General features: G+C 51.2%; 8 protein-coding genes across 8 annotated transcripts; 4 read left to right on the top strand and 4 right to left on the bottom strand.

Annotated features, from left to right (window-relative positions):
- Positions 1-1,717: 1,717 nt before the first annotated feature.
- On the bottom strand, positions 1,718-2,445 carry BDZ83DRAFT_135990 (uncharacterized protein). The gene has a single exon (XM_060501249.1). It carries the CDS (start codon positions 2,294-2,296, stop codon positions 1,760-1,762), a length of 537 nt encoding a protein of 178 aa, XP_060358630.1. The 5' UTR covers positions 2,297-2,445; the 3' UTR covers positions 1,718-1,759.
- Positions 2,446-3,423: 978 nt separating this feature from the next.
- Positions 3,424-4,126, top strand: BDZ83DRAFT_135876 (uncharacterized protein). The gene has a single exon (XM_060501248.1). The coding sequence runs from the start codon at positions 3,551-3,553 to the stop codon at positions 3,992-3,994; it is 444 nt and encodes a 147-aa protein (XP_060358629.1). The 5' UTR covers positions 3,424-3,550; the 3' UTR covers positions 3,995-4,126.
- Positions 4,127-6,264: 2,138 nt separating this feature from the next.
- BDZ83DRAFT_641120 (uncharacterized protein) lies at positions 6,265-6,624 on the bottom strand. Its single transcript, XM_060509537.1, has 2 exons — positions 6,489-6,624; positions 6,265-6,393 (listed from the first exon to the last, which is right to left on the bottom strand). Exons 1-2 carry the CDS (start codon positions 6,597-6,599, stop codon positions 6,340-6,342), a joined length of 165 nt encoding a protein of 54 aa, XP_060358628.1. The 5' UTR covers positions 6,600-6,624; the 3' UTR covers positions 6,265-6,339.
- An 804-nt stretch (positions 6,625-7,428) lies between these two features.
- On the top strand, positions 7,429-10,691 carry BDZ83DRAFT_641117 (CTP synthase). The gene is made up of 11 exons (XM_060509536.1): positions 7,429-7,684; positions 7,903-7,959; positions 8,026-8,073; positions 8,226-8,253; positions 8,366-8,495; positions 8,552-8,656; positions 8,778-8,802; positions 8,873-8,900; positions 8,951-9,087; positions 9,141-10,133; positions 10,186-10,691. The coding sequence occupies exons 1-11, from the start codon at positions 7,610-7,612 to the stop codon at positions 10,291-10,293; spliced, it is 1,734 nt and encodes a 577-aa protein (XP_060358627.1). The 5' UTR covers positions 7,429-7,609; the 3' UTR covers positions 10,294-10,691.
- Positions 10,692-11,461: 770 nt separating this feature from the next.
- BDZ83DRAFT_683744 (general substrate transporter) lies at positions 11,462-13,499 on the top strand (the record flags this gene model as incomplete). Its single annotated transcript, XM_060511232.1, has 4 exons — positions 11,462-11,672; positions 11,787-12,194; positions 12,266-12,665; positions 12,727-13,499. 4 exons carry the CDS (start codon positions 11,462-11,464, stop codon positions 13,361-13,363), a joined length of 1,656 nt encoding a protein of 551 aa, XP_060358626.1. The 3' UTR covers positions 13,364-13,499.
- A 2,225-nt stretch (positions 13,500-15,724) lies between these two features.
- BDZ83DRAFT_641107 (uncharacterized protein) lies at positions 15,725-16,518 on the bottom strand. Its single transcript, XM_060509535.1, has one exon. It carries the CDS (start codon positions 16,352-16,354, stop codon positions 15,923-15,925), a length of 432 nt encoding a protein of 143 aa, XP_060358625.1. The 5' UTR covers positions 16,355-16,518; the 3' UTR covers positions 15,725-15,922.
- A 998-nt stretch (positions 16,519-17,516) lies between these two features.
- BDZ83DRAFT_135800 (heterokaryon incompatibility protein-domain-containing protein) lies at positions 17,517-19,501 on the bottom strand. Its single transcript, XM_060501247.1, has 2 exons — positions 19,361-19,501; positions 17,517-19,288 (listed from the first exon to the last, which is right to left on the bottom strand). The coding sequence occupies exons 1-2, from the start codon at positions 19,387-19,389 to the stop codon at positions 17,569-17,571; spliced, it is 1,749 nt and encodes a 582-aa protein (XP_060358624.1). The 5' UTR covers positions 19,390-19,501; the 3' UTR covers positions 17,517-17,568.
- Positions 19,502-20,076: 575 nt separating this feature from the next.
- BDZ83DRAFT_641103 (heterokaryon incompatibility protein) lies at positions 20,077-22,096 on the top strand. Its single transcript, XM_060509534.1, has one exon. It carries the CDS (start codon positions 20,165-20,167, stop codon positions 22,022-22,024), a length of 1,860 nt encoding a protein of 619 aa, XP_060358623.1. The 5' UTR covers positions 20,077-20,164; the 3' UTR covers positions 22,025-22,096.
- The last annotated feature ends 80 nt before the right edge of the window (positions 22,097-22,176 follow it).

The following is a 22,176-nucleotide window of genomic DNA, read 5'->3' as shown; positions in this document are numbered from 1 at the left end:
CCTGCAGTGTCCAGGATCGCGAACTCGCGCAACCACAAGCATCAGCAACCACGTCGACAGGTGTCAACCATCAAAAAGGAGACATCATCGCATCGAAGAGAGGTCACGAGATGATGGAAACAGCACTTACAACGCTATCGGCGGCCCGGGGGCGATCGGGATGGGGGTGCGAGGATTGGGAAGGGAAAAAAAGGGTACGACTCTCGGGGCGGCGGCTGAGGGAAGGCAGTACAGCTTCGGGTCGGGGCAGACCAGAACAGAAAAGTAGAATAAGAAGAAAGCCTCAAAGCAAAAAGCGATGGGGTGGGCAAGCGGCCAGCAGCAAGCAAGCAATGCAACTGAAAGGCTGAGAAAAGAACAAGATAGAAAGAGAGAGGGTGTGGTGTGCCTGGTCTTACCTAACAAATGTTACTCAAAAGCGATGAACAACGTAGAGCAAAGCAGCTTTGTTGGCGGCGGCGTCCCGAATCAGAGGCAAAGACTGCTGCAGCTTGGAACACTGATGAGCCGGGCTGAGAGTCGTGGATATTAGAATTGGAAGGGAGGGTCGATGAACTGTGGACTGTGAACTGTGAACTGGACCTCAGCTGGCTTCCATTCGAACTGGACGCGACCGAGTGAGTGTCTCCTTAGGTTCCTGGCTGTGTCGTGTCTGTCAAGTCCTGCTCCTGCCTGGTTCTTCCATCTCTCGGCAAATCAGCAGAGACTTTGGGGGGGCTGTGCTGCTGCTCCATTGGTTTCATCCGCCCACCGCCAGGTAAATGTTCCCAGACCCGCTTCCCTTCCGTCTACAGACTAGCGCTGTTTAGACTCGGTGGAACCCAGAGCCCGGAGTGAACCGAACAGCCAATGAGATGTCTTTGTTAGTGATCAGATACCGGATCAGTATCAGCTGTTAGCATTTTGCATCATTCTCCTACCAGACACTACCAGATTGGTGTCCACCCAGTATCGTCAGCGTATTCTTTCCCTCCTCCCTCTCAACCTTCATTTGCTCGCCCCTACCAGAATTGCTGCTTATGTTGCGGTGGGTGTGACGAATGGAGTTTACCGCTATTGTTGTCGATTTGTCTTGCTTCCTCGTGATAGGTATCAATGAGCATTCCGATGCCCATGTCCCCTAGGTCGTTCGCGCTTGTCCATTCCCATTGCGAGTTCACAGTCACGGTGACCCTTTCCCTCTCTATCTGTGCCGGCCAACGATCCGAGGTAGTGTCGCATAATATTCCTTCTCTTTTCCCTTCGTCGAGCTTGAAGTACCCTCTTCAACTCCCCGTCCCTTTTCAACATAGACGAGTCACAATTTCATGCCATACATGATAAATTGGCATGATCCTCGAGACTTTGTCCAAGACTTCTTGGCATAGAAAAAAATAAGCTAGACAACAGTATCGCCTCCAGAATAACGGTGGTGTAGGTAAGATATTGAGTGACATATAGATTCCGCTTGGGAAAAATGTCCATATGACAATCAGGAAAGAATGCCATCGGTATGTCAAAGGCGAGAGGTTGTTTTGCTCTGGTATATCCTGTGCACATAGTTCAAAAGCCGATATGGCTGCCCACGGAGATAGTTGCTTCGACCAAGCGGTCTGCTCGGGTCGCAGGGGTATGGGAAAGAAATAGCAACCGACGAAGCTTGCCAGTCGAAAGAAGAGGTGGGAATAGAGGGTAGGCAATGCCAGATGCCCAGGTGCAAAGATGGACGGCGACGAGCTACCTCGCAAGAGGTGATCATGCCGCGAGGTGATACTGGCGTCTAGTAGTAATGCCACATCCGAAACCCAGATCGAGGAGTTGGAGGATGGCAAGTATGTAGGTAGGCGTATGAGCGAAGAAATGGCAATGTGACAGACTCAACTTGGTCCAGCGTCATGGCAGCCAACTTTAGCAAGCCGTAGTACGTCGCACTTCGCTCCATCACTGCGCCTGGTTGTGCGTTTCCTATCACCATCCGCAGGGGTGTAAGAAAACGGCGTCTAGTGTAAGTGGGGAAGGCCTTGCCTTGTGCAGATATCAGAGGAAGGTCGGGGGCGCAGAAGTCTGCATGATGTGCAAACTGAAGAAAGCAAACAAGTCGAAGAGAGGTGAAGGAGACGAACTGCCGCGTATGGCTGTCGTCGTCGTTCGAGTAATAAATGGTGCATCTCGAGACTGCCACTGTCGTTCGTTGTCCATGGTTAATTGCTGCAGGATGCCCCGCCAATGAAGGCCCCAAAGAAGCTAATGCAGTAGAGATGCATGCTTCCCAGTGACATGGCTCAGCCATCCCATCCCCGTCAGAATCGCCCAACATCAGCGCCAGTGGTTGTCGGACAGCCCATCATGAGACTGTCGTTTCTGCTTTCCGTTGGCACGTCGGCAGACACCAGATTGGAACAGAAGCGTCGAAAATTTGAGGCGGTTTCCGGATCGGCATGTAGTAAATGAACTGGGCAAAAAGGTTTCGAGTCTCTTTACTGGCACGACGCCACGGTAAGGTAGGTCGCAGTAGCAGTAGCAGTGGCAGTAGTAGGAGACTGTAGCGGTAGCGGCAGCGGTAGGGTCCAGGCTGCTCTCAGGGTTGTTTCGTCATTTTTTTGGGCGGGATCCCATGTCTGGCGCAGTTTGGCCTGGCCCGGTGCCGGCCCCGTCACGGTCATGGCCCGCATGGCTGGTCCTAGAAGGCTTTCTACTCGTGCCTGCGCTCGATAGTTTGCTGTTGCTCTGTCGCAGTGGTGCTTTGGAGGGGTTTTTTTATTCTTTTCGGGTCGATTGGGCTCGAACTTGTCCGGTTTTCCTGACAAATTTTGGCTCATTGTTTTGCCTGCCGGTCAAACATTAAGAGGGACGAAGGCTGCGGCACTGAGTGAAGCCTGAAGAGCTAGCCATTCATCGTAGTCGCTGGGTTGGAGATTCTCGCCCACTCGGTCCAGATACGGCCAAGTACCCTGGTCGACCCCGTCCGTCGAGTGGCCCCAGACAGGCCATGACTGTTTCGACCCTTTGTGGGAGGGAGTCTGCCCTCAGCATCCTCTGCTGAAGCGGCGTGTTCCTGGCGAAAGCAAGGCTTGACCGAATTTCCCTCACTCCATAGAATTTGGTTCTTGGGCGACGGCGGTCATTTTTGAGGTCGAACGATCTGTTGTTGTTGTTGTTTGGTCCGGCTGGTAGAACTTACAAGAACCCGATGGTGGAAAAACGGTGGTGAGGCCTTGGGAGGGGCTACCGTTCTCAGATCAGCAGACGCCGGTACAAACGGCGTGGAAGGCCACGAAAGAGCGATAACGCAGATCGTAAACAAATGCAATGAGATTGAAGACGACGACGGACAGCAGGAAAGGAAGGCAGCAGAAAAATGAGGGAAAGGTCAGGAAAGAGGAGGAAAGGGAACGGGGGCGGGTTGGGCGATTTATGTGAATTAAAGTACATGGCGGATGTACCTCCGTGCTGGTACTGGTGCTGGTGTCGGTCCTGCGCTCCTCCCAGTTTGGACCCATTACCTTTACAGTGCCTGCCCGGCCCTGCTTAACGGTGTCGGACAGCTGCAAAACGGTAGGTGACCCCTCTGATGAGCTGGGCACTTCCTGCCTTCCTAACATTTTACTCTATTCGGCGGGTGACTGTTCCATTGTCTTCGCTTTCGTGCCACGCTGGCTCTTGTTTAATTCATGGAAAGAAGGAGCAAAGTTGGGCTGAGGAAGTTGCAGCCACCCATGTGTCATGCGGGTGCTGGTGGGAACGAGGAAGGAACGATTGTGACCCGATTGAAAGGCGAGGAAGGTACCTGCCCACCCTACCTTCTGAGGGAACTTGGCTACAGGGTGAAGCAGGTACGGGTGGTCAGGGTAGTTGCTTCCCTACCTGCCTTAAGGTAGGTAAGATGAGCAACTGGAAGATAAAGCAGGAAATAACACGCCATTTCAAGGTGAGAGTTGTTATTGCAATTGGAGGGAAAGAAAAACATTTCATGGCTGCCTTCCCAGCTGCGTGCTTTCTATGGGAATGGAGTTGACGTCGGGGCGGGCTTTGGTGGGAGGGAGGGGGTAGGGAAGCCTCGGAAATCAGCCATCATCACCTCCCGTCCTCCCCCATTCTGATAGACACCTCATTTAGACCGTGTCAGTATTTATACCTTATGGTCGTGTACTATACTTATACGCACCCGTCAATGGTTTCTGCTTCATTTCAGCCGTCTATTTCCCTCTTCTCCCATCAACCTCTTGCACACGCCATCTCGATTATCCCACCGAGCTTCTCGTCTTTCTTCACGTCGGACTTGTGCCTCTACAACTACGTTCAGGCACTCTCAGCAGCAAGAAGATCATCCGGCAGTAATCGAGGACCAGCACTGCATATCCACGTGTGCCCCCTTTTCTCCGATTTACGTTATTGCGAGAAACACGCCCTGTCCAACAGCAAAATGCAAATTCCTGCCTCATGTCGTCTCATCGCTTGCTCCGGCCTTTCTTCCCCGCCGTTCCTCAATTTCGCGCCCTTTCTACCTTAACCCACAGTCCAATCCAATCCAATCTAAACCCCGTTCAAACGCACGGCTTCGTCTTTCCCTTTGGCCTTTGCCTTTGCCACGCTGGCTGTGTGGTAAGGTAGCTGGTTGGTTAGCTGCTAGGCCCGGCCTGGCGCATCTTGTCTCTGCCACGCCGCTCATCAAGGATGGTAGCCTCGGATCCTCTTCTCGTCTCTATTTTTCAATAACCTTTTGTTCCCTTTTTCCTGTCTCATTGTGGCCAAACATGGAATGGATGTGCCGCTTTGCGCGAGAGCACGTTCATCTGCCTGGATTCCCATGGCTTGAACCCTCTTCGGCTATCTTTCATATTTGTGCTGCCATGCCTCAGTGCCTCAGGGTAACCGTAGGTACTTCAGGTATTGGATGGGGATGGAGGACCAAGGTTGTCTCCATTCATGGATGTCACCAAGCCCAACATCGGCCCCATCCGGGAGATGATGGGACGAGAGACGAGACGTGGATGCGCACACTGCACTGCACTAACCACACGAAATAGAAAACCATCATCAGCGCTTGCTTCGCATCCCCCCCAGCTTTGCTCGATCTGGACAAATCCCTGCCAGCTGTGCCTCTACTCGATCCTGTACAACCTTCATCAGGAAGAAGGACTTTCAAGTATCGATTTCCACCTCAGCCTGTGCAATTGCTACTCGATTTGGCTCGCATCACCTTGCCCTTGGCTTCACCGCTCGAACCGATTCAGACTCACACTATGAAGGTTCCCATGTCTACCCACTCTTGGATACCCTTGTTGTCGTGGCCAAGCACCCAAGATGTCGGACCGCATGGATGGCCCGCCGTTCACATTTACGGATACAAAAGCGTCCCTCCATCCTCACTAAATCCCCCTCATCGACCCCGAGGCAGTTAATGCTAAAGTTCAGGGACTGCTTACTATGTAGGTAGAACATCGCGGGCATTGGGATAGCTTGTCGTTTCGCTCCCATTACAATGCAAGCAAAGCTCCAAGCTTTTGAGCACATCCTGAAACAAATCACTGCCATCACGGGCGTGAGCGTTACCTGGTGGGTGCAGATCTGCCCAAGAAAAGGCGCACCATCCAACCATCCATCATCCTCCCTTCCGAGACCTAAATCTGACCAGCGAACGCCAAAGCTTTAACGCCCGCCAGCCTTGATCTCGACCCACCTCCCCTCACTCCCGACATGATGAAATCTCATGATATGTAGTGATTCACTTTCGTATGAGTGTGAGTGTACAGGTTTGCCGCTCTTCAATACAACGAAGTCAGCGCTCGGAGCAAGACTGCGTAAAAAAGAACGGACTGAGAGGCCTGTCTTTGTCATAAACCGCGAGCAATACATTATCCTTTCCCTCTCAGCAGTTTGTGCTCAGTGTTGGAGCACGGTATTGGTGCGAGGTCTCAAATCACCCTGTCCCCCTCTTGACAAGCTGGAGGATAGTAGACCGCGCCATAAGAAACTGAGTTTCTGGCAAGGCACCACAGAGCGATGAGCAGAGTTCATCGAGTCCTGTCCTCCTCTGCTATTCACGAATAGTCCAGACTCCAGCATGCCTCCCCGCCATCTTACCCCCTTGTGCTACCGTCCCTGTCCTAGCCCTGCACATCCGCCCTGTGACCAATCTGCACTGGGCTGGTTCGAACGGAACTTGTCTAGCGTAAACGTCGGCCCCACTACTTCTGTGGGGCACAGACATTCGACGGCGCCGCCAACCTGGATGCCTGATGTTCGTTGTTGGTTCTGCTGCTCCAGGTCGTGCCGATGCCTGTGTATCCTGTAAGGCAGGTAATTGCTGTTACGATTTACGAGAAAACACGAGTAGGGAAGTATTGATCTTCCACGCAATCATTGCGTCCACGGATCGTGTTGTTTTAGTACTTTCCTACACCGCAGTTGAAAGTAAGTGTCTGGTCGAGGTTTCTTATTTGAACATACCTCAAAGCTTGAAAGTGATATCTGAAGTAGCTGGCTTAGTATTTAACATTGCCGAATAGAAAGATATGGTCTTGTCCATAGTTCCACAGGATTGACAATCGACGTTGTTGATAACACTCTGCAGGTAAAGTCTCAAGGCAGTTGAAGTGAGCCGGACCAGGCTTCACCATACATTTCAGTGAGATTTTCGTGATGTGCCTTTTTGATCTCTTTCTCATCTATCTATTGGTATAATTCAGTAAGATTCTTTCAGTTCTATGGTTAAGCTTGTTATGTTTCAAACTTCTCTCACTTATTAAACCACCTTAGGACTTGAGCCTAGAGACGATGCGGGAAACTTAAACGAAGCCATCATGAAATGCAGCTCATGGTTCATTTCAATTGTTGGATAATATTATCAAGTAGTTACATTCCACGAGGCCAAGCTCTTGATGGAATACGTAAGTGAAATGGAGCCCACAGGTGTGTTATCACCCTGATTTGGGTTGTTTTGATATTTACTTGCCTTCTTGATTTCCAAATGGATTTTTAAGAAAAGAAGAAATTTATTACAGAGTGTATGATTAAACGAATGACAAACTAGTACCTTAAAAGAGTATTAATATGATGAAATAACCATACTTGAGCTCTTGAGCAGCGGGCTGCTTCTCGCTATGGCTTTATGCCCTCATGCCCAACCTATACGTAGCCCATGAGAGAGGAATTCGGTGAGAGAAGATGTCACCTCGGTGAGTGTGGCACGTGAGCAAGCCTCACTTTCTCATCAAGGTGTGGCTCAAATCCACTTTACACGACTCACGGACCACCTCACCCCGCTATGGACGCTGCCCGCTGCTCGTTGCCCTCCGCTGTGATCGAGGCACGCCGCAGACGGCAGGACCCCGGTCCCCTGAGGACTCGAGTCCCGAAGGGCGTAGGCAGGCACGCCGCACGCAGAAAAGACCGGGCAGGCTCAGAGGCTGCACCCGGACCGGCCGTCATGCGTTATCGATAACCAAAAATTTCTTTACTTCCGACCGCGTCGCGTCCCGCACTTGACTCTTGACTCTCTTTCTTCCCTCCCCTCCATTCTGCCAAACAAGAGTTGATCGCCACCAGACAGCCTCGCCCCCATATTGAACGTACACGATACCCTTCTAAGAACGATTTTTATTGTCCTGTCGCAAAAAAATCAGCCATCATGCGTTACGTTCTCGTCTCAGGCGGTGTCATCTCTGGAGTGGGCAAGGGCATCATCGCCTCTTCCACGGGTCTGGTGTGTATCCGAACCCCTGTTAAAATTTCCTTATCTGCGGGCTGTGACTTCACATTCTGAGAAGACACTCTGAGAGCTCTGCCACACCAAGCCATTGGGGAATGGCGGGGTGCTGTCTCCTGGGAATTTCACAGCCATATCGTGCATGCATGCATGCATGCAATGCCGTCAGGCTCGAATGACACACCATTGCTAACGGTTGAGGTTTCCATGAATAGCTTCTCAAGACCTTGGGACTGCGCGTCACTAGCATCAAGATCGACCCGTACCTGTCGGTGAGTGAAACCGCCCCTGAAACCTTCTCTTGACCATGTCTCCCAGTGACTGACGATGGCATACAGGTCGATGCTGGTCTTATGGCTCCCGCCGAGCACGGCGAATGCTTTGTGGTTCGTATTCCCTGAATCCTTCAGTGCCATTCCTGGCCCGGTGAATAGGGACAAGTGTCTCTATCCAAACCGCATCTAGATGACGAGGTGTTGGTGATGCTTAGAGCAGGCTTTTATATTATGACTCAACGGAAAACGCTGACTATCATCAGTTGCACGATGGCATGGAGGTAGATCTCGGTAGGTGAACCTCTGGACGACATCTGGCCCATGGCTTCTCCCTTTCCTTCCCCGGGGGGATTGTCGCTATTCACATCGATCGCAAATCTCTGACAACGAGGCTCGCACACAGACCTGGGCAACTACGAACGCTACCTCAACATCCGTCTGACGGGCGAGCACAACATCACCACCGGCAAGGTGTACAGACATGTCATTGACAAGGAGCGCCGCGGCGATTACCTTGGAAAGACGGTTCAGGTGTACGTTTGGCCTCCATAGGTCTACCTACAACTTCCCATTTGCTGACAGATGCCAGCGTGCCTCACGTCACCGATGCGATTCAGGACTGGATCGAGCGTGTTGCAAAGATTCCCACAGACGACTCTGGCGAGGAGCCCGATGTCTGCATTATCGAGCTTGGGTACGTCTTAGCTGGCTCCCTTTCCAACATACAACGATGTACTTCGCACACCGACTCTTCGATTCGAGACCGCGTCGTCACGTATATCAGTCGGTCCAGATGCTAACATGCTACTCTACAGAGGCACAGTCGGTGACATCGAGAGCGTACGTTTCTCCGGAGACGTGCTAGACGAAGAGGACGTCCCCTTTTGAAGCATTCTAACACCACATCCAGATGCCCTACGTCGAGGCATTGACTCAATGTTTGTGCTACAAGCTCTCCCGGGCTGGTTCGACTGCTGACCCCTCATAGTGCGTCACAGAGCCGGAAGCGGCAACTTCATTCAGATCCACGTCTCCTACGTACCCACCATCCACGGCGAGCAGAAGACGAAGCCTACACAGCATGCCGTGAAGACGGTTCGCAGTTACGGCCTGGTTCCTGATATGGTAGGATTGGTTGCTTCTGATGGTTCGTCGTCCGACTGCTAACGACTGCACAGATCGCCTGCCGCTGCGAGCAGCCCCTTGAGGAGGCTACGGTGAGGAAGATCGCTCTTCTTTGCCAAGTCGACGTTCCTCAGGTCCTCGTCGTTCGTGACATGCCCACCATCTACCAAGTTCCTCTCCTCCTGGAGGAGCAGAACCTCATCCCCTGGCTGCGCAAGGCTGTCAACCTGGACGCCCTTTCCATCCCTCAGTCTCGCATCGCCGAGGGAGCGGCACTATGGAAGACATGGGCTTCCGTCGTCAGCCGCCCGTACGATGGTGAGATCAACATCGCCCTTGTCGGCAAGTACGTCAAGTCTCAGGACGCCTATCTGTCCGTTGTCAAGTCTCTGGAGCACTCGGCGATGCACCTGCGCAAGAAGCTCAACATCTGCTGGGTTGATGCCGAGCACCTCGAGATCCAGGCCAAGTCCGCGGACCAGGCCCAGTACCACAAGGCGTGGCACGATGTTTGCACCGCCTCCGGTATCATTGTTCCCGGTGGCTTCGGTACAAGAGGTACCGAGGGTATGATGAAGGTTTCCAAGTGGGCGCGCGAGAACGGTACCCCGTTCCTCGGTGTCTGCCTTGGTTTCCAAACCGCCATCATCCAATATGCTCGCGACTTCCTCAATATCGCTGACGCCACCTCGGAAGAGTTTGATGCCCAAGCTGAGAATAAGGTCGTCATTTACATGCCCGAGATCAGCCGCGACAAGCTCGGCGGTACCATGCGCCTTGGCCTGCGCCCGACCGAGTTCCAGCCCGGCAGCGAGTGGTCCAAGCTGCGTGCCCTGTACGGCGAGGCCGACTCAGTGGAGGAGAGACACCGCCACCGTTACGAGGCCAACCCGGCTTACGTCGAGAAACTCTCCGAGGCCGGCTTGAACTTCATCGGCAAGGACGACACTGGTGAGCGCATGGAGATCTTTGAGCTCCAGAACCACCCCTACTTCGTCGGAACCCAGTTCCACGCAGAGTACCAGTCCAAGGTTCTCAACCCTAGCGTACGTTTGCCCCCGGATCCCTTCCTACGCGTAATACTGACAGGCAGGACAGAGACCCTACCTCGGCTTCGTTGCCGCCAGCGCGGGCTGCCTCGATCGCGTGGTCAAGGAGGAGCTCGCCGCCTCCAAGCAGGCCAACGGCGTCAAGCACGTCGTTTAAGGATCCGTTATCCTCTTTTCGCATTTTTCTCTTCCGGCATTTCTGAAAAGACGGGATACACGACAAAGAAGGTTTGTCTCAAAGTAGACATGACATGGGCAGGCAAGGCATCCGAGAAGGCAGTTGGGATTTTCTTCTTTTTCACTCAAAGCACTAGAGATTACATTGGGCTATCCAGAAATGAACCAACCAAAACAATTCATGAATGAACGCGCGTCTGATTAGATGGGGAACATATCTTGGGGCAAGGCGGATGGCATTCTCGGCGGCGCGGGCGTTTTCTTGTTTTGAAAGATGATAAAATCTGCATGTTAGAATATCCTGGGTTAAAATATAGGGGGAATCGCTCTCATTTTCTATCTTGACTGCACAATGCTATATCTCGAACGAGCACTGACTGCAACGTTGACCGGCCTGCTTGGCTTTTCTCCATTCGTCATGGATTATTGTCTTGCTCCGATGTTCCTGTCCTTTGAATTGCCTTTGGTGGATACGGATAAGGTGTTAGACCTCAGGTGGTTTACAAAGAGAATAAGTGCAGTAAATCTTACCAATACATCTGCCGAAGCACGGGAAAGCTGCCAGCTGCGAGACATACTCCAATGGACATATTTCCCGCCAATGAAGGTCTGGCGGTTATGTTCATTGAACTCGTTCGTTTGGAATCCCAGGATGTAAATGCATCTCATACTGGTCAGCTGCGCACATGGACATATCGGAGCCCATGTTGCCATCTTGGTTTGTTGTAGGATTGAGAGTGAATGCGGTGATATGAACTGCCGTCTTGGCGTAAACGTGGGATTTCCTCGTACGTCTTGTATCTATTGTTGGTTCGTCTGGATCGTCTCCCCGCAGTGAGATTGAGGGGTACATGCGGCGACAAGGGGATGTTCTTGGGGTGAGGATGGAGCAGAGGGGCGTCATATCACTCCATGTCTATCGGTTGGACTGCCCGATATCCCTAGATGGTTTGTTTTGGGAAGAGAGAGGTCCGGGGAAGTGCCGTCTGGGCGAACGGTTGAGAGTTTGCCTGTACTCGATGGCGAGCTTCTGATATAAAGTTGACGATGAGAACGTCTTTCGCCACACCTCTAGACCGAGCAGCTACCGACGTAAGGTCGAGCTTCGTTTATCCCAAGAACGGTTTCATGAACTAGAAACACCAGCCATGGAGAAGCAAAATGAAGCTACAGAGCAACAGGTCGAGGCGATGGCCTCCGCCTTGGACGACGAGAAGAACAACGCCCTAACCCACCGCCACGCCAAAGAAGTCAATGTCCAGTCCGTCGCCCTCGCCGACGCTATTGCCAAAGATAAGCCCGACTATAAATCAAAGTCACAGATGACGCTCTACGCAATGATGTGTCTCTGTGTTCTAAGTACGTCTCTCAAGCCCTCTCAAAGCCCTCTCAAAGCCCCCCTTCCATAAGCCCTGATTTCGTAAAAAGGTCAAAGACACCCCTTAGCTAACCAATCTCCAACTTTCCAAAAAGATGGCATCATGAACGGCTACGACGGCTCCGTAATGTCCGCCATCAACGCAATGGACCCCTTCCAGTCCCGCTTCCGCATCGGGCTGACGGGCGAGCTCAACGGCGCCGTCTTCTCCATCTACACCGTCGGCAGCATCATCGGCAGCCTGCTGTGCGGGTACATCATGGACCGCTGGGGTCGCCGCGCTTGCATGTTCTCCGGCGCGTCCATGATCGTGCTCGGCTCCGTGCTGCAGGCGAGCAGCTTCCAGCTGCCGCAGTTTTTCATCGGGAGGTTCATCGTCGGTACGGGGACGCCCATGTGCGGGACGTCGGCGCCCGTGTTCTTGGTGGAGATTGCGTATCCTACGTGGAGGGGGTTGGCGGGGGGGTTGTATAATGTTTTGGGGTGGTATATTGGTGCGAATAGTGAGTTTTCTCATTGTTGTCCTGAAGATGGGATTCTCATGACACCTGATGGGGGACTGACTTGTGAGTAGTGGCCGCTTGGACATGTTACGGCACAAACTTCATCCCCAGCGACTGGGCGTGGCGCATCCCCTACATCGTCCAGCTCGTCCCGGCCACCATTGTCATCTCGGTTGTCTGGTTCCTACCGGAGAGCCCGCGCTGGCTCTGGTCGCAGGGTCATGCGGACCGCGCGGCGGCGATCCTGACAAAGTACCACGGCGACGGGAACCCGCACTCGGCGCTCGTCAAGCTCGAGCTCGACGAGATCCGGACGTCGCTGGAGGCCGAGCAGGAGCTCCGAAACAATAACTGGAACTATAAGATTCTCATCAACAACAGGCCGAACCGGTACCGCATGTGGCTCATTATGCTTGTTGCCGTCTTTTCTCAGTTCATTGGGGGATCGGTCATCTCGTACTATTTACCTGCGTCAGTAACACATTTCCAGCACGAAGCAGAATGGTACATGTACTGATTGTGGAATTTCCAGCATGGTGCGCGGCGTCGGCATCACGGACTCGAGCCGACAACTCCTCCTCAACGGAATCAACACGGTCATATCTTTCGTCAGCGGCATCTTCGGCTCCTTCTTCGTCGACAAGGTCGGCCGCAGGCCGCTGTTCCTCTGGGGCACCCTGCTCACGGGGCTCGTCTACATCCCTATCAACGTCCTCGCCGCAAAAGCAGAGCACCACCTCGACGAGGGCAACGCCGTCCCCAAACCGCAGGCCTATGCCTTCATTGCCATGATCTTCTCGTACGGTATCTTTTGGGGCTTCTGCTGGACACCGCTGCAGGCGCTGTACCCGGCCGAGATTCTGAACAACGAGATCCGGGCTAAGGGGATGGGCGCCAAGGGGTTCATTTCTGGTGTTGCGAGCTTTATTAATACGTACGGAACCTCTGTGTCGATTAAGCATATCGGGTGGAAGACGTACACGATTTTCTTGGTGTTGCATTTTGTGCATCTTGGGTTGATGTATATGTCTTGCGTTGAGACCAAGGAGAGGACGTTGGAGGAGCTGGAGGAGATTTTCAGTGATGCGAAGCCGGTGAAGAGGAGTTTGCAAAAAACTACTGTTGTTGTTGATCGTGGGTTGGGAGTCAAGATCAAGGACGATGCTTGAGTACCGAGTTTCTTTAAGTACCTTACCACCTGAGGATCAGTATTCTCTAGCTTGGGACGAACCATTGCTAGGACTATCCACGCAGGCTAAAAGGCTGGAGGCCGCCATGACTTCCTGTTATGGAGCGTTAGTGGAGTAGTGAGGAAGATTAACTAGATGTCCTGATGATTTTACAGAATGCAGAACTTGAAACAAAGTTAACAAGACCGGACCGATTGAGGGTTGAACATTAGATCCCGAAATAGACTGGAGACTTCACGGCCTAGCTGGGGCTTCTACAGCCCAAGACCCCTCGACCATGCGGCTTGTTGAGACCCGGAGATGATTCACCACTCATAAGGGATGGCGACGCTGACTGGGGACGCTCTACCCCAGGCAGCTCCCGCCATCTGCATATTCATACGTGAAGTAGATGTCACTGAATAGGCTCGTGGGATAGTTCCTTTCCGGTCCATTCAGTGACTAATGTGACATCTCAGTGCAGTATCCTAGTTTATGTGTTGTCAAGCGACTCAAACTTCTCATCCGGAACCACACACCAGAGACGAGAGAGCCTGTTTGCTTGCAGGGCCTCCAAGATCCTGAGCTCGATTCACCTTCTTCCCTCTTTTAACGCGCTCTAATTCGAGACTGAGGACTACTAAAGGCGTGGTACGTACAGCGAATGTGAAGGCTCTAAGCGTCGAAGGAACTCAGTTTTAAAGGTACTATGTGGACGAGTAGACAGCATTGGAATAAGACTCGAAGCAAAAGATCTCACAAAAGATCGCCCTAGTTCAATTTGGTAGTGTCAAGACCCGCCTCGGCCTATCTGACCTTTCCGGCCCGGGTCATAGGGGCATACAACTTGCAGTGCGAATTCGACAACTGACAGTTTTACGCGTATGCAAACGCCTTGAAGACTCTTAGAGAGCCCTCCGAACTCGGTGTGCGCTTGTTCATCTGACCGCAGTCTTGAAATGCGTTCTTCGTCTTCGACTCGGACTTAAGAAGGAGTAGGGGTGAATTGTGGATTGAATGCTTTGGCTGCTCGGTTGGTACCTGCGTCACATACGAAGGTCGGTTTCGGATGTGACTCTTAGGCCAGTTTGAAATTTGGTAGGACAAGGGCATATATGATTCTGTAGATCACAGGCAGCTAACTTGGAAGGTCATTACTTGATTCGGGCCGGTCGTGTGCCTGAGTCGCTCAAGCCTATGAGGTTAGTTGTGCCTAAGGTAGTAATGAAGTAAGGTTCTGACTCGTCCCATACTTTAATGTTTTCCCACGTGGCTCTGCACATTGACTGAGTTCTCAATGGTCAAGATTCGACGAGATGGAGTTCCCCGAGGCCGATAATCTAAAAGTTGCCATGAGTCGTAGTTGCTCGGCACTCGGTTGCCTAAAAAGAAACGAAATGGAAAGAAAAAGTAGTGGATATTAAGCTCCATTCTGATACAGCCGTAACTTCGTATCAATCTCTGTCATTACATGTACGCGGATTCCACGGACAACGGCATCCCACAATATGCTGTGAGATGAAGTCTTTCGAGGAGAGATTTATAGTTCATAGATAGTCTGAGCTACATTCCCAATCCCGGTCGTTGTATTCACGAATTAGTTGAGAGCATGGGTTGAAAAGAATTGAATTTAAGAGACTCTTAGGTACTTAATGAAAAAACCAGTTCCTTGGCTTTTGTCAAGCTTGCCATACCCTCCTCATGTCGAGCAACCGTATGGCCTGCGACTGGCCGGCGTCATGCCCGGTTGGCCAGAGGGTCAAGTTCGTCGACAACGCGCCGCAGTGCAAGGATAAGGATTGGGGTACGCCTTGCACCGGATACTGGAAGTGCTGCCCCCGATAAATGTCCTTGATGGACTGAAGTTGGGAGAGAGTGAAAGGTAATTCTCCTAAAGAATAACTTTGCGCGTGTACTTTTGGAACGCCCAACTAATAATCAGCCTAGCATATCCTGTAAGTATGAGGATTTTGGTGTCTGAGGTTCTGTAAATATGGATCCGGGCCTTCATTGGGAGAAATTGATGCTGGCCTAGACCCCAATGCATTGAGCCAACGGGGGCTGTTGTCCATAAGCTATCACAGGGAAAAACGTTATTTTGTGTGAGCTCTAGTCTGTGCTGTAGTGTTTCGAGTCCACGAAGGTGCAAGGGAATAAAAGGAATTGTTGTCAAATATGAATCTGCAAATTTGTTTTCCACTAAGAAGGAGATTGATAGCTCGGAAGCTCGATGACCTAAAGCCAATCCCGAGACTTTGAAGTACGTAATTGCTGAAACTTTTTGCTAAGAAAACTCCTTTGCAACCTTTCACTTGTTATCATCACCATTTTCCGGCCGAAACATCACACTTCAGTGATTATGATGGGCACTGGGTCAAGTAAGGTATCGTGGATTTGGAAAGACTTCAGTGAAATAGTAAGGGCCAGCATTTGAGGCAAAGGGTATTAGCTTCTATGGGCTGGTATCATGTTGTTATGCCGAACTGCCACTCATACCCAATCCAGCCCCCATTTTCTCCGAAGCGAGGAGGTTGTATGACGAACGAATCCCTACCCCAATCAGTTACCCGAGATGCTAACGATAGTAGGGTCCGAGGAATTGAATTCGAGTAAGTGGACATAAGAACCAGCCCATTTATTTAGGCTGTAGCTGTTGTTGGACTTGTCGGTGAAACTGAAGTTGTAGTTGTCTTCGGACTGGAACGTCAACCTGTAGGTGTACATGCTCCACCATGGGGCCTTGCTGAGCTGGTACCAGCCGATTGTAGCCTGGTTTTGGACATCCCCGGAAGGTTCTCCGTCGCTTCCGACAGTCCAGTCGGCTTGAACAACGAAGGGAGGCCCGCTCGCTGCACCTTCGTCCTCATCATGGTCTTCTGAGATATCGTATTCCTCTGCCTTGATACGGTACATTTCACCGTTCTCGTTTTCCAGATCTAGCCAGCCTAACTCAGCATCGGGGGGTGCTTGCTCGTGTTCGTTGTCGGACATGATTATGAGATTGGGAACTGAACTGTCTGGATGCGTCTTGAAGAACAGAATAGTTTGTTGCACCCAAAATGTTCTTGAGGAGAAAAGATATGTGTTGTTGAGTTTCAGTGTTCGTTGTTGGACATGATTGCTACCCCTATGTGTAATCGTTCGGAAGATTTATGCTTGAGCCGGGACATGTAATAATGAACCCCTCACGAATTGCCAACTTGAGGTGATCATGATCATACTCTTCTCTAGGTAAGCTGAACCCCATCCAAGCCACCCCTCTAGTTGTCTCAAGCTAGCAGAAAAAGCCTGTAACTAGTGTCATTCGTCCAGCTCTTCATATCAGACTTGATTTGCAAGCCATGCGAATGGACAAATATGGGAGTCATCGTGCGGGCGATATTGAACATGGCGTTCTCGGCCGGGAAACGGCGGTGACGTTGTGAAGGCGGGCCGGCTAGGCCTTAGCCGCTATTGACCAACATACGCTTGTTTCAACCCTCTCCAGCCACTGACAACTGTTCACGACCTATGCAAACTAGTTAAGTAGGGGGCCTGGGGGCTTGCTTGAGATCGGCAGTGCTCAAGTTAAGAGCCTTCACTAGACGGGTCCTACAGCGATCGCATATCGTTTCTGGTGAGAAGGTATCCATTCCGCTTTCGGGAAAGTTCAATTCCGTCCAGCTGAACGTTGATCCCGGTATTATGTCTCAGATGGACGCCAAAACTCTGGCAGCGGTGTTCTTTGACTGGCCACCCGACATCGTGTCCATATGTTGGCTCTGAGAGACATAATTTGCGTGAATTATAACGTGATGACTGGCCTTTTGACACTGCACTATCAAACTCTGATTGATTGTGTAAGAGGCAGCATCTCAGCCGCAACAAGGGACAGACAAGCCAAGACTTCAAGCATCTCGTTCGGTTGGAATAGTTTCAGGAAACCGTTGAGTTCAGTCATGTGTCTGATTGGTACTTATGTTATGGACATGACTGATAGAAGAATTGTTCACTCAACTACCTTCGACGCCATTGCGCCAAGCCCCGGACCCCATCCAGTCGGAGAGATATGCGGAAAAGCCACTCAAGTCAGTTGACAACAGATTCTTGAAACTTAGATAGCCGAAGCTAAGACCCAAGAATATGATATCCAATACTTCAAAGTCAATCACATTGCTGGCCCCATTTTTATATCAATGAACTCATATCTATAGGATTGACGCGTGCTATTCGATGGTAATATCTCCCCACGGAACATCAAGTTCGTCAAACCATGACATCAACTTAGGCTCATAGACATCGTATCGTAGTTTGCCGATTCTCCGGTACCTAGCCTTAGACTTTTTAAGAATCAGACCATAGTAGATTCCGCGAATACGACTTGCGTCAGCTCCACCTGTCTCATCGAGCTCTTCAACCTGAATGGGCACGAACAAAACGGGGCCGCAGCATTCGTCCTCAAATGTGTCGAACCTCACGGGAAGGTACCCAACCCAATCCGCCCGTTGGCGATGAACATGGGTTCCTTCAATAGTCTCAAGCCTCTCAGCACCGACACGTCCCCCATGGGGCCCGCTAGCAAGTATGGCTCTTAACAACCGGCACTTGAGGATTAAGCTACCGCCTTGTAGTTGCCCGGTGTCGTCCGATGTTAGGGGAGTTGTTGATGCCTCAATGATAGACACTAACACCCGATGAGGCTTTGAGTAATTCGAATAAGACTCATGGGACGAGAATGAAGATGCATTATCGACAGAGGCCCAGCACCAAGACGGAGCTCGGTATCGCTGCGGTCGGTTCGCCGGCTTGAAGACCTGCCATAGCAAGTTACGCGGCATCCTTGATCTCCAGAGACCGCCGAGATAGATCGCCGACTCGCCTAGATAGATGAGATGCTTCTTCATGTCTTTCGAAATGGCCGATATTGCCACGAGCTTGTCTTTACTCTTGGTGAGATGACATTGATTGTAATAATTAAGAAGACGGTACCACTCGATGAAGATGCAGTCAATCGGGTTCTCAAAGCTCGGGGGTTCAGATCCAATAATAGTCTTCCACACAGTCCGGCGCTTGTAATTGGGATGATCGAGGAAAACAGGGACGCTCTTCCACTTGTCAAACTTTGGCTGAGCTTCGGAGCAGACGAAAGTTTTGCACTCCCAAAAGACCTGACTCTTTCCAAAGTGAAGAACACGAGGAGCCAGAATCCTTTCTTGAAGAACCCAGCCCCGCTTCGACAGCACAGCAGATTTGAAGTCTGCGTCTCTGATGAAAGCCGTGTCCTGCTCGCCAGCGTGGGGCACGGGCTCGTCTGACTCTCCGATAGGGATATTAACCACTGGAATGCTGACAGCTAGCGGATCACGGGAGAAGAAAAGCCCCCCGTCATCATGTTCGGCGCCTAGTGCTGAGATACAAATGAAGGAGTTTGCATAGACGTTATGCATATCTGAAGCCTCTACAAGCCAGTCCTCTTCAGAGTCTTGAAATATGCAGAAGCGGTCGATCCAGAGGTACTCAAGCTGAAGCTTCTCCAGCACGATGAAGGCCTCGCGAAAAGTCTTTGGTAGAATAGCTATGGGTTGTGAAGCCGACAAGGTCGCCAAATTGGCTTCATTCAATATCAGCTGTCTATCCCAGGGCTTGGTTCCCCAGCAATGACTGAGTGTTGCATAGCTGGTTTGCGTCACAATCTCTTGCTTTGTAACTAAGCGGAAAGTTCTCCGTTGGTCGATCACTTCGAGTTTCAGAAGCCGGGAAGGTAATGCTCGTCGATGTGTTTCCGAAATATCTCTCAAAGACTCTACTGCGAGCTTTTGCTGGGTTTTTCCTTCTTTCAACGACACAGGGTTGCAGTCGCGGTGATTTTCAGTACAATCCCTGATCCAATTTTCGATAATGCTCCAAGTTTCCATCGTTTGTAGAATGTCCGATAAAGTCATTGAACTGCAGAGTTTGAGGCTCTATAAGCCCATAAGTCAACCTTCAATGTGATACAATCGACTTTTCCAAACTTACCATCTACGCAAGATTTCCAGCGGTGCCATCGACTCGATCGTGTGCCTTGCCACACTATCATGATGAAAGTATCACCATGCTCTGCCTTTTCCGCTTTGACAAGGAAAGTAGTAAAGCAGTCGACTTTTGAAGAAGCTGAGCCGTCATCACCGGCAGTAACTTCAGTCTGCTCGTGGGCGTCAACCTTTGTGCAAATATCACAGCCTTCAGACTTTGATTGCAACCATGACATTTTAGTAGGATGATGCGCGAACGCGTACATCTCGATCTCATAGCACGCATCATATTGTGTCTGTGCATTACGAAGGGACTTATCGAACCGAGGAAAGGCAACTGATTCCGCTATCTCATCTGGATCTGGCGTGAGCACAGGATTCCCATTCTCATCGCTGTAGCCGACCCTTCTGACCTTTGAAGGGTCTCGGAAGCCTTCGAGGCCATTTAAACAGACCTGGCATAGCATGCTCTTAGTATACTCAGTAGAGTGTCTGGTGTGATCAGCAATGCGTAGAATGTGTCTGCTTGGCCGATCTTTTTGCTGATGTGGTAAATGAACAAGTCGTTTCTTACGCAGTCAGAACTGATGCGGCGAGGAGCTCCGCGGAAAATAACGCATCTCCGTGCCGCACACCTGCAGCCAATGAGCACAAAGCTGCACGCGCTGATATACCGTTAAACTAGCCCTTCGTGAACCTATGATTTTACCGTCTGGATTACTCGCGTCAGTCAGAAGCTTCCCTTCGTACGTGTTTCAACACGCGTCGCCTCCCTTGATCCCCCAGCTCTACTACGATACTAGCTCTGATGTATCCGAGTCGATTGGCCAGCCGGTGCATTCGGATCTTGGTTCTGCAACCTGGTCCTGACACTGGCCCGGTCCAAATCGGACTTCAGGAAGCAAGTATTGACGATCCACCAACGTTCGAGGCGCTGTCATATGTCTGGGGAGATCCATCACAGCGCCGAGAGATCGACTGCTCAGGACAACCTGTCTCGATCACCCGCAACCTACACGATGCTCTGCAACACTTTCGGCGTCCAGATCGAGAATTGTTGATATGGGCAGATGCTCTATGCATCAACCAAGAGGATATGGACGAGAGAGCAGACCAGGTACAACTTATGAGAGAGATTTACTCGCGTGCTGAGAGGGTGGTGGTTTGGCTAGGCCTCGACAACGAAGGCCAGGCCCTCCGTGCGATGTCTTTGATCGAGACGATATATCAAGCTTGCGAAGATCATGCATTAGCCAAGAATATTGACCTTTTGAGCATGGCCCACTTCACGCCGGCGACACAGGCGCTGGAAGGACTCGCAGGGGTCTCTATCGCGAATATTGCCGCAGTTGGCATGCGTTTGGGCAAATCAGAGTCGAAGGCAGAGGATTGGGAAGCGCTGGGGTGGCTGCTATCTCGACCTTGGTTCACTCGAGTTTGGTGCGTGCAAGAAATCGTTCTCGCCCGATCTTCCAGAGTTTACGTCGGCTCGAGATCCTTAGACTGGGTCAAGCTAGGAGTCACGGCTGCCTGGCTAAGTGAGCAGCACCTTGCGAACGACTACGACGTGCCGGCTGAGATCGAAGGTCTGCCATTTGACAATGCACATTCCATGTTCGACACAAGCGATATACCAGAATCAACTTTCTTGGAAATTCTCATTGCTTTTCGAGATCACCATGCCACAAACTTGAGGGACAAGGTCTACGGGCTGTTGGGGCTCATGCGCCCAGAGAACCTCGAGCTTTTCCCGAGTGTTGACTACCGAAAGAGTGTGGCAGAGGTTTACGCAGACGTTGTCATTACTGCTGTCACAGACAGTAAATCGTTGGCTTCTTTGTGCTATGTCCAACATGGAGTCGAGTACAACCGAACCGATGTTCCTTCTTGGGTACCAAGATGGGATGTGAGTGGTGACGTTTCGACTATTCTCGATAGTCGATCCCTGACAGCCTGGAAAGAGGGCGACAAGCATGGTCTCCCGGAACTGACAGATTTTGACCCATCATCAGATGGCAAGTTATCCGTAGCTGGTGTCAGATTCGACACCATTGCGTGGACAACCCGCGCTCTGGACGTTCAAGACTTCAAGGAAAGATTCACAGGTTCTGCGGTGTCACCTCATCCAATGCTAGATCTATGGAATCGTGCGTCCTCAAACATGTCGTATCCAGGATCTCAATTTGAAGACTCGCTGATGGCTGTGTTGATGATGGCTCTCACTCTGACTGCTGGGGTTACTGTTGGATACGAGCGCGTCGAGGAGCTCGAATCATCTGACGACCGTGAGCAGTTTCACTCAGACTACCTGGCATACGTACACAACTTACTTGAGGTTTCTGACCTAGAGTCTTCAACTTTTGAGCCTCTCAATATCGCGTTGAGTGACGGGGACGCCTCAAGGTTTAGAGTCGCAGCGTCCCGCGCTTGCGACCAGCGACGTGTGTTTGAGACAACAAAGGGGTTCTATGGACTGGCGCCAGCCTGCGCAAGAGAAGGAGATGTAGTTGTGATGTTGTACGGTGGCCCGATTCCTTTCGTTTTAAGAGAAGTTGACAACGGATGGTGGCTACTGGGCGACTGTTTCATCGACCCGCTCATGCCCGAGGCTGCTGACGACATGATTAGAGCAAAGTTCGGCGAGGAGGAAGTCTTTGTGCTTGTATAAATTTGACTCAAAAAGAGTGCAGCATTTTGTCAGCACATCGTAGTTCAACGACCACATACTATTCATTTCGGTTCTCAATATCCTGAAGCCCGTCTCTTCAGTAAGTTCCCCTCAATCGAGAACTACCGAGGTGGATCTCGCTTTGCTGTGCC

Source organism: Colletotrichum acutatum (genome assembly GCF_030867785.1).
Source record: "Colletotrichum acutatum strain CBS 112980 chromosome Unknown BDZ83scaffold_179, whole genome shotgun sequence".
Taxonomy (NCBI): domain Eukaryota; kingdom Fungi; phylum Ascomycota; class Sordariomycetes; order Glomerellales; family Glomerellaceae; genus Colletotrichum; species Colletotrichum acutatum.
Note: the sequence above shows the minus strand (reverse complement) of the source record. Positions and strands in the feature narration are given on the sequence as shown.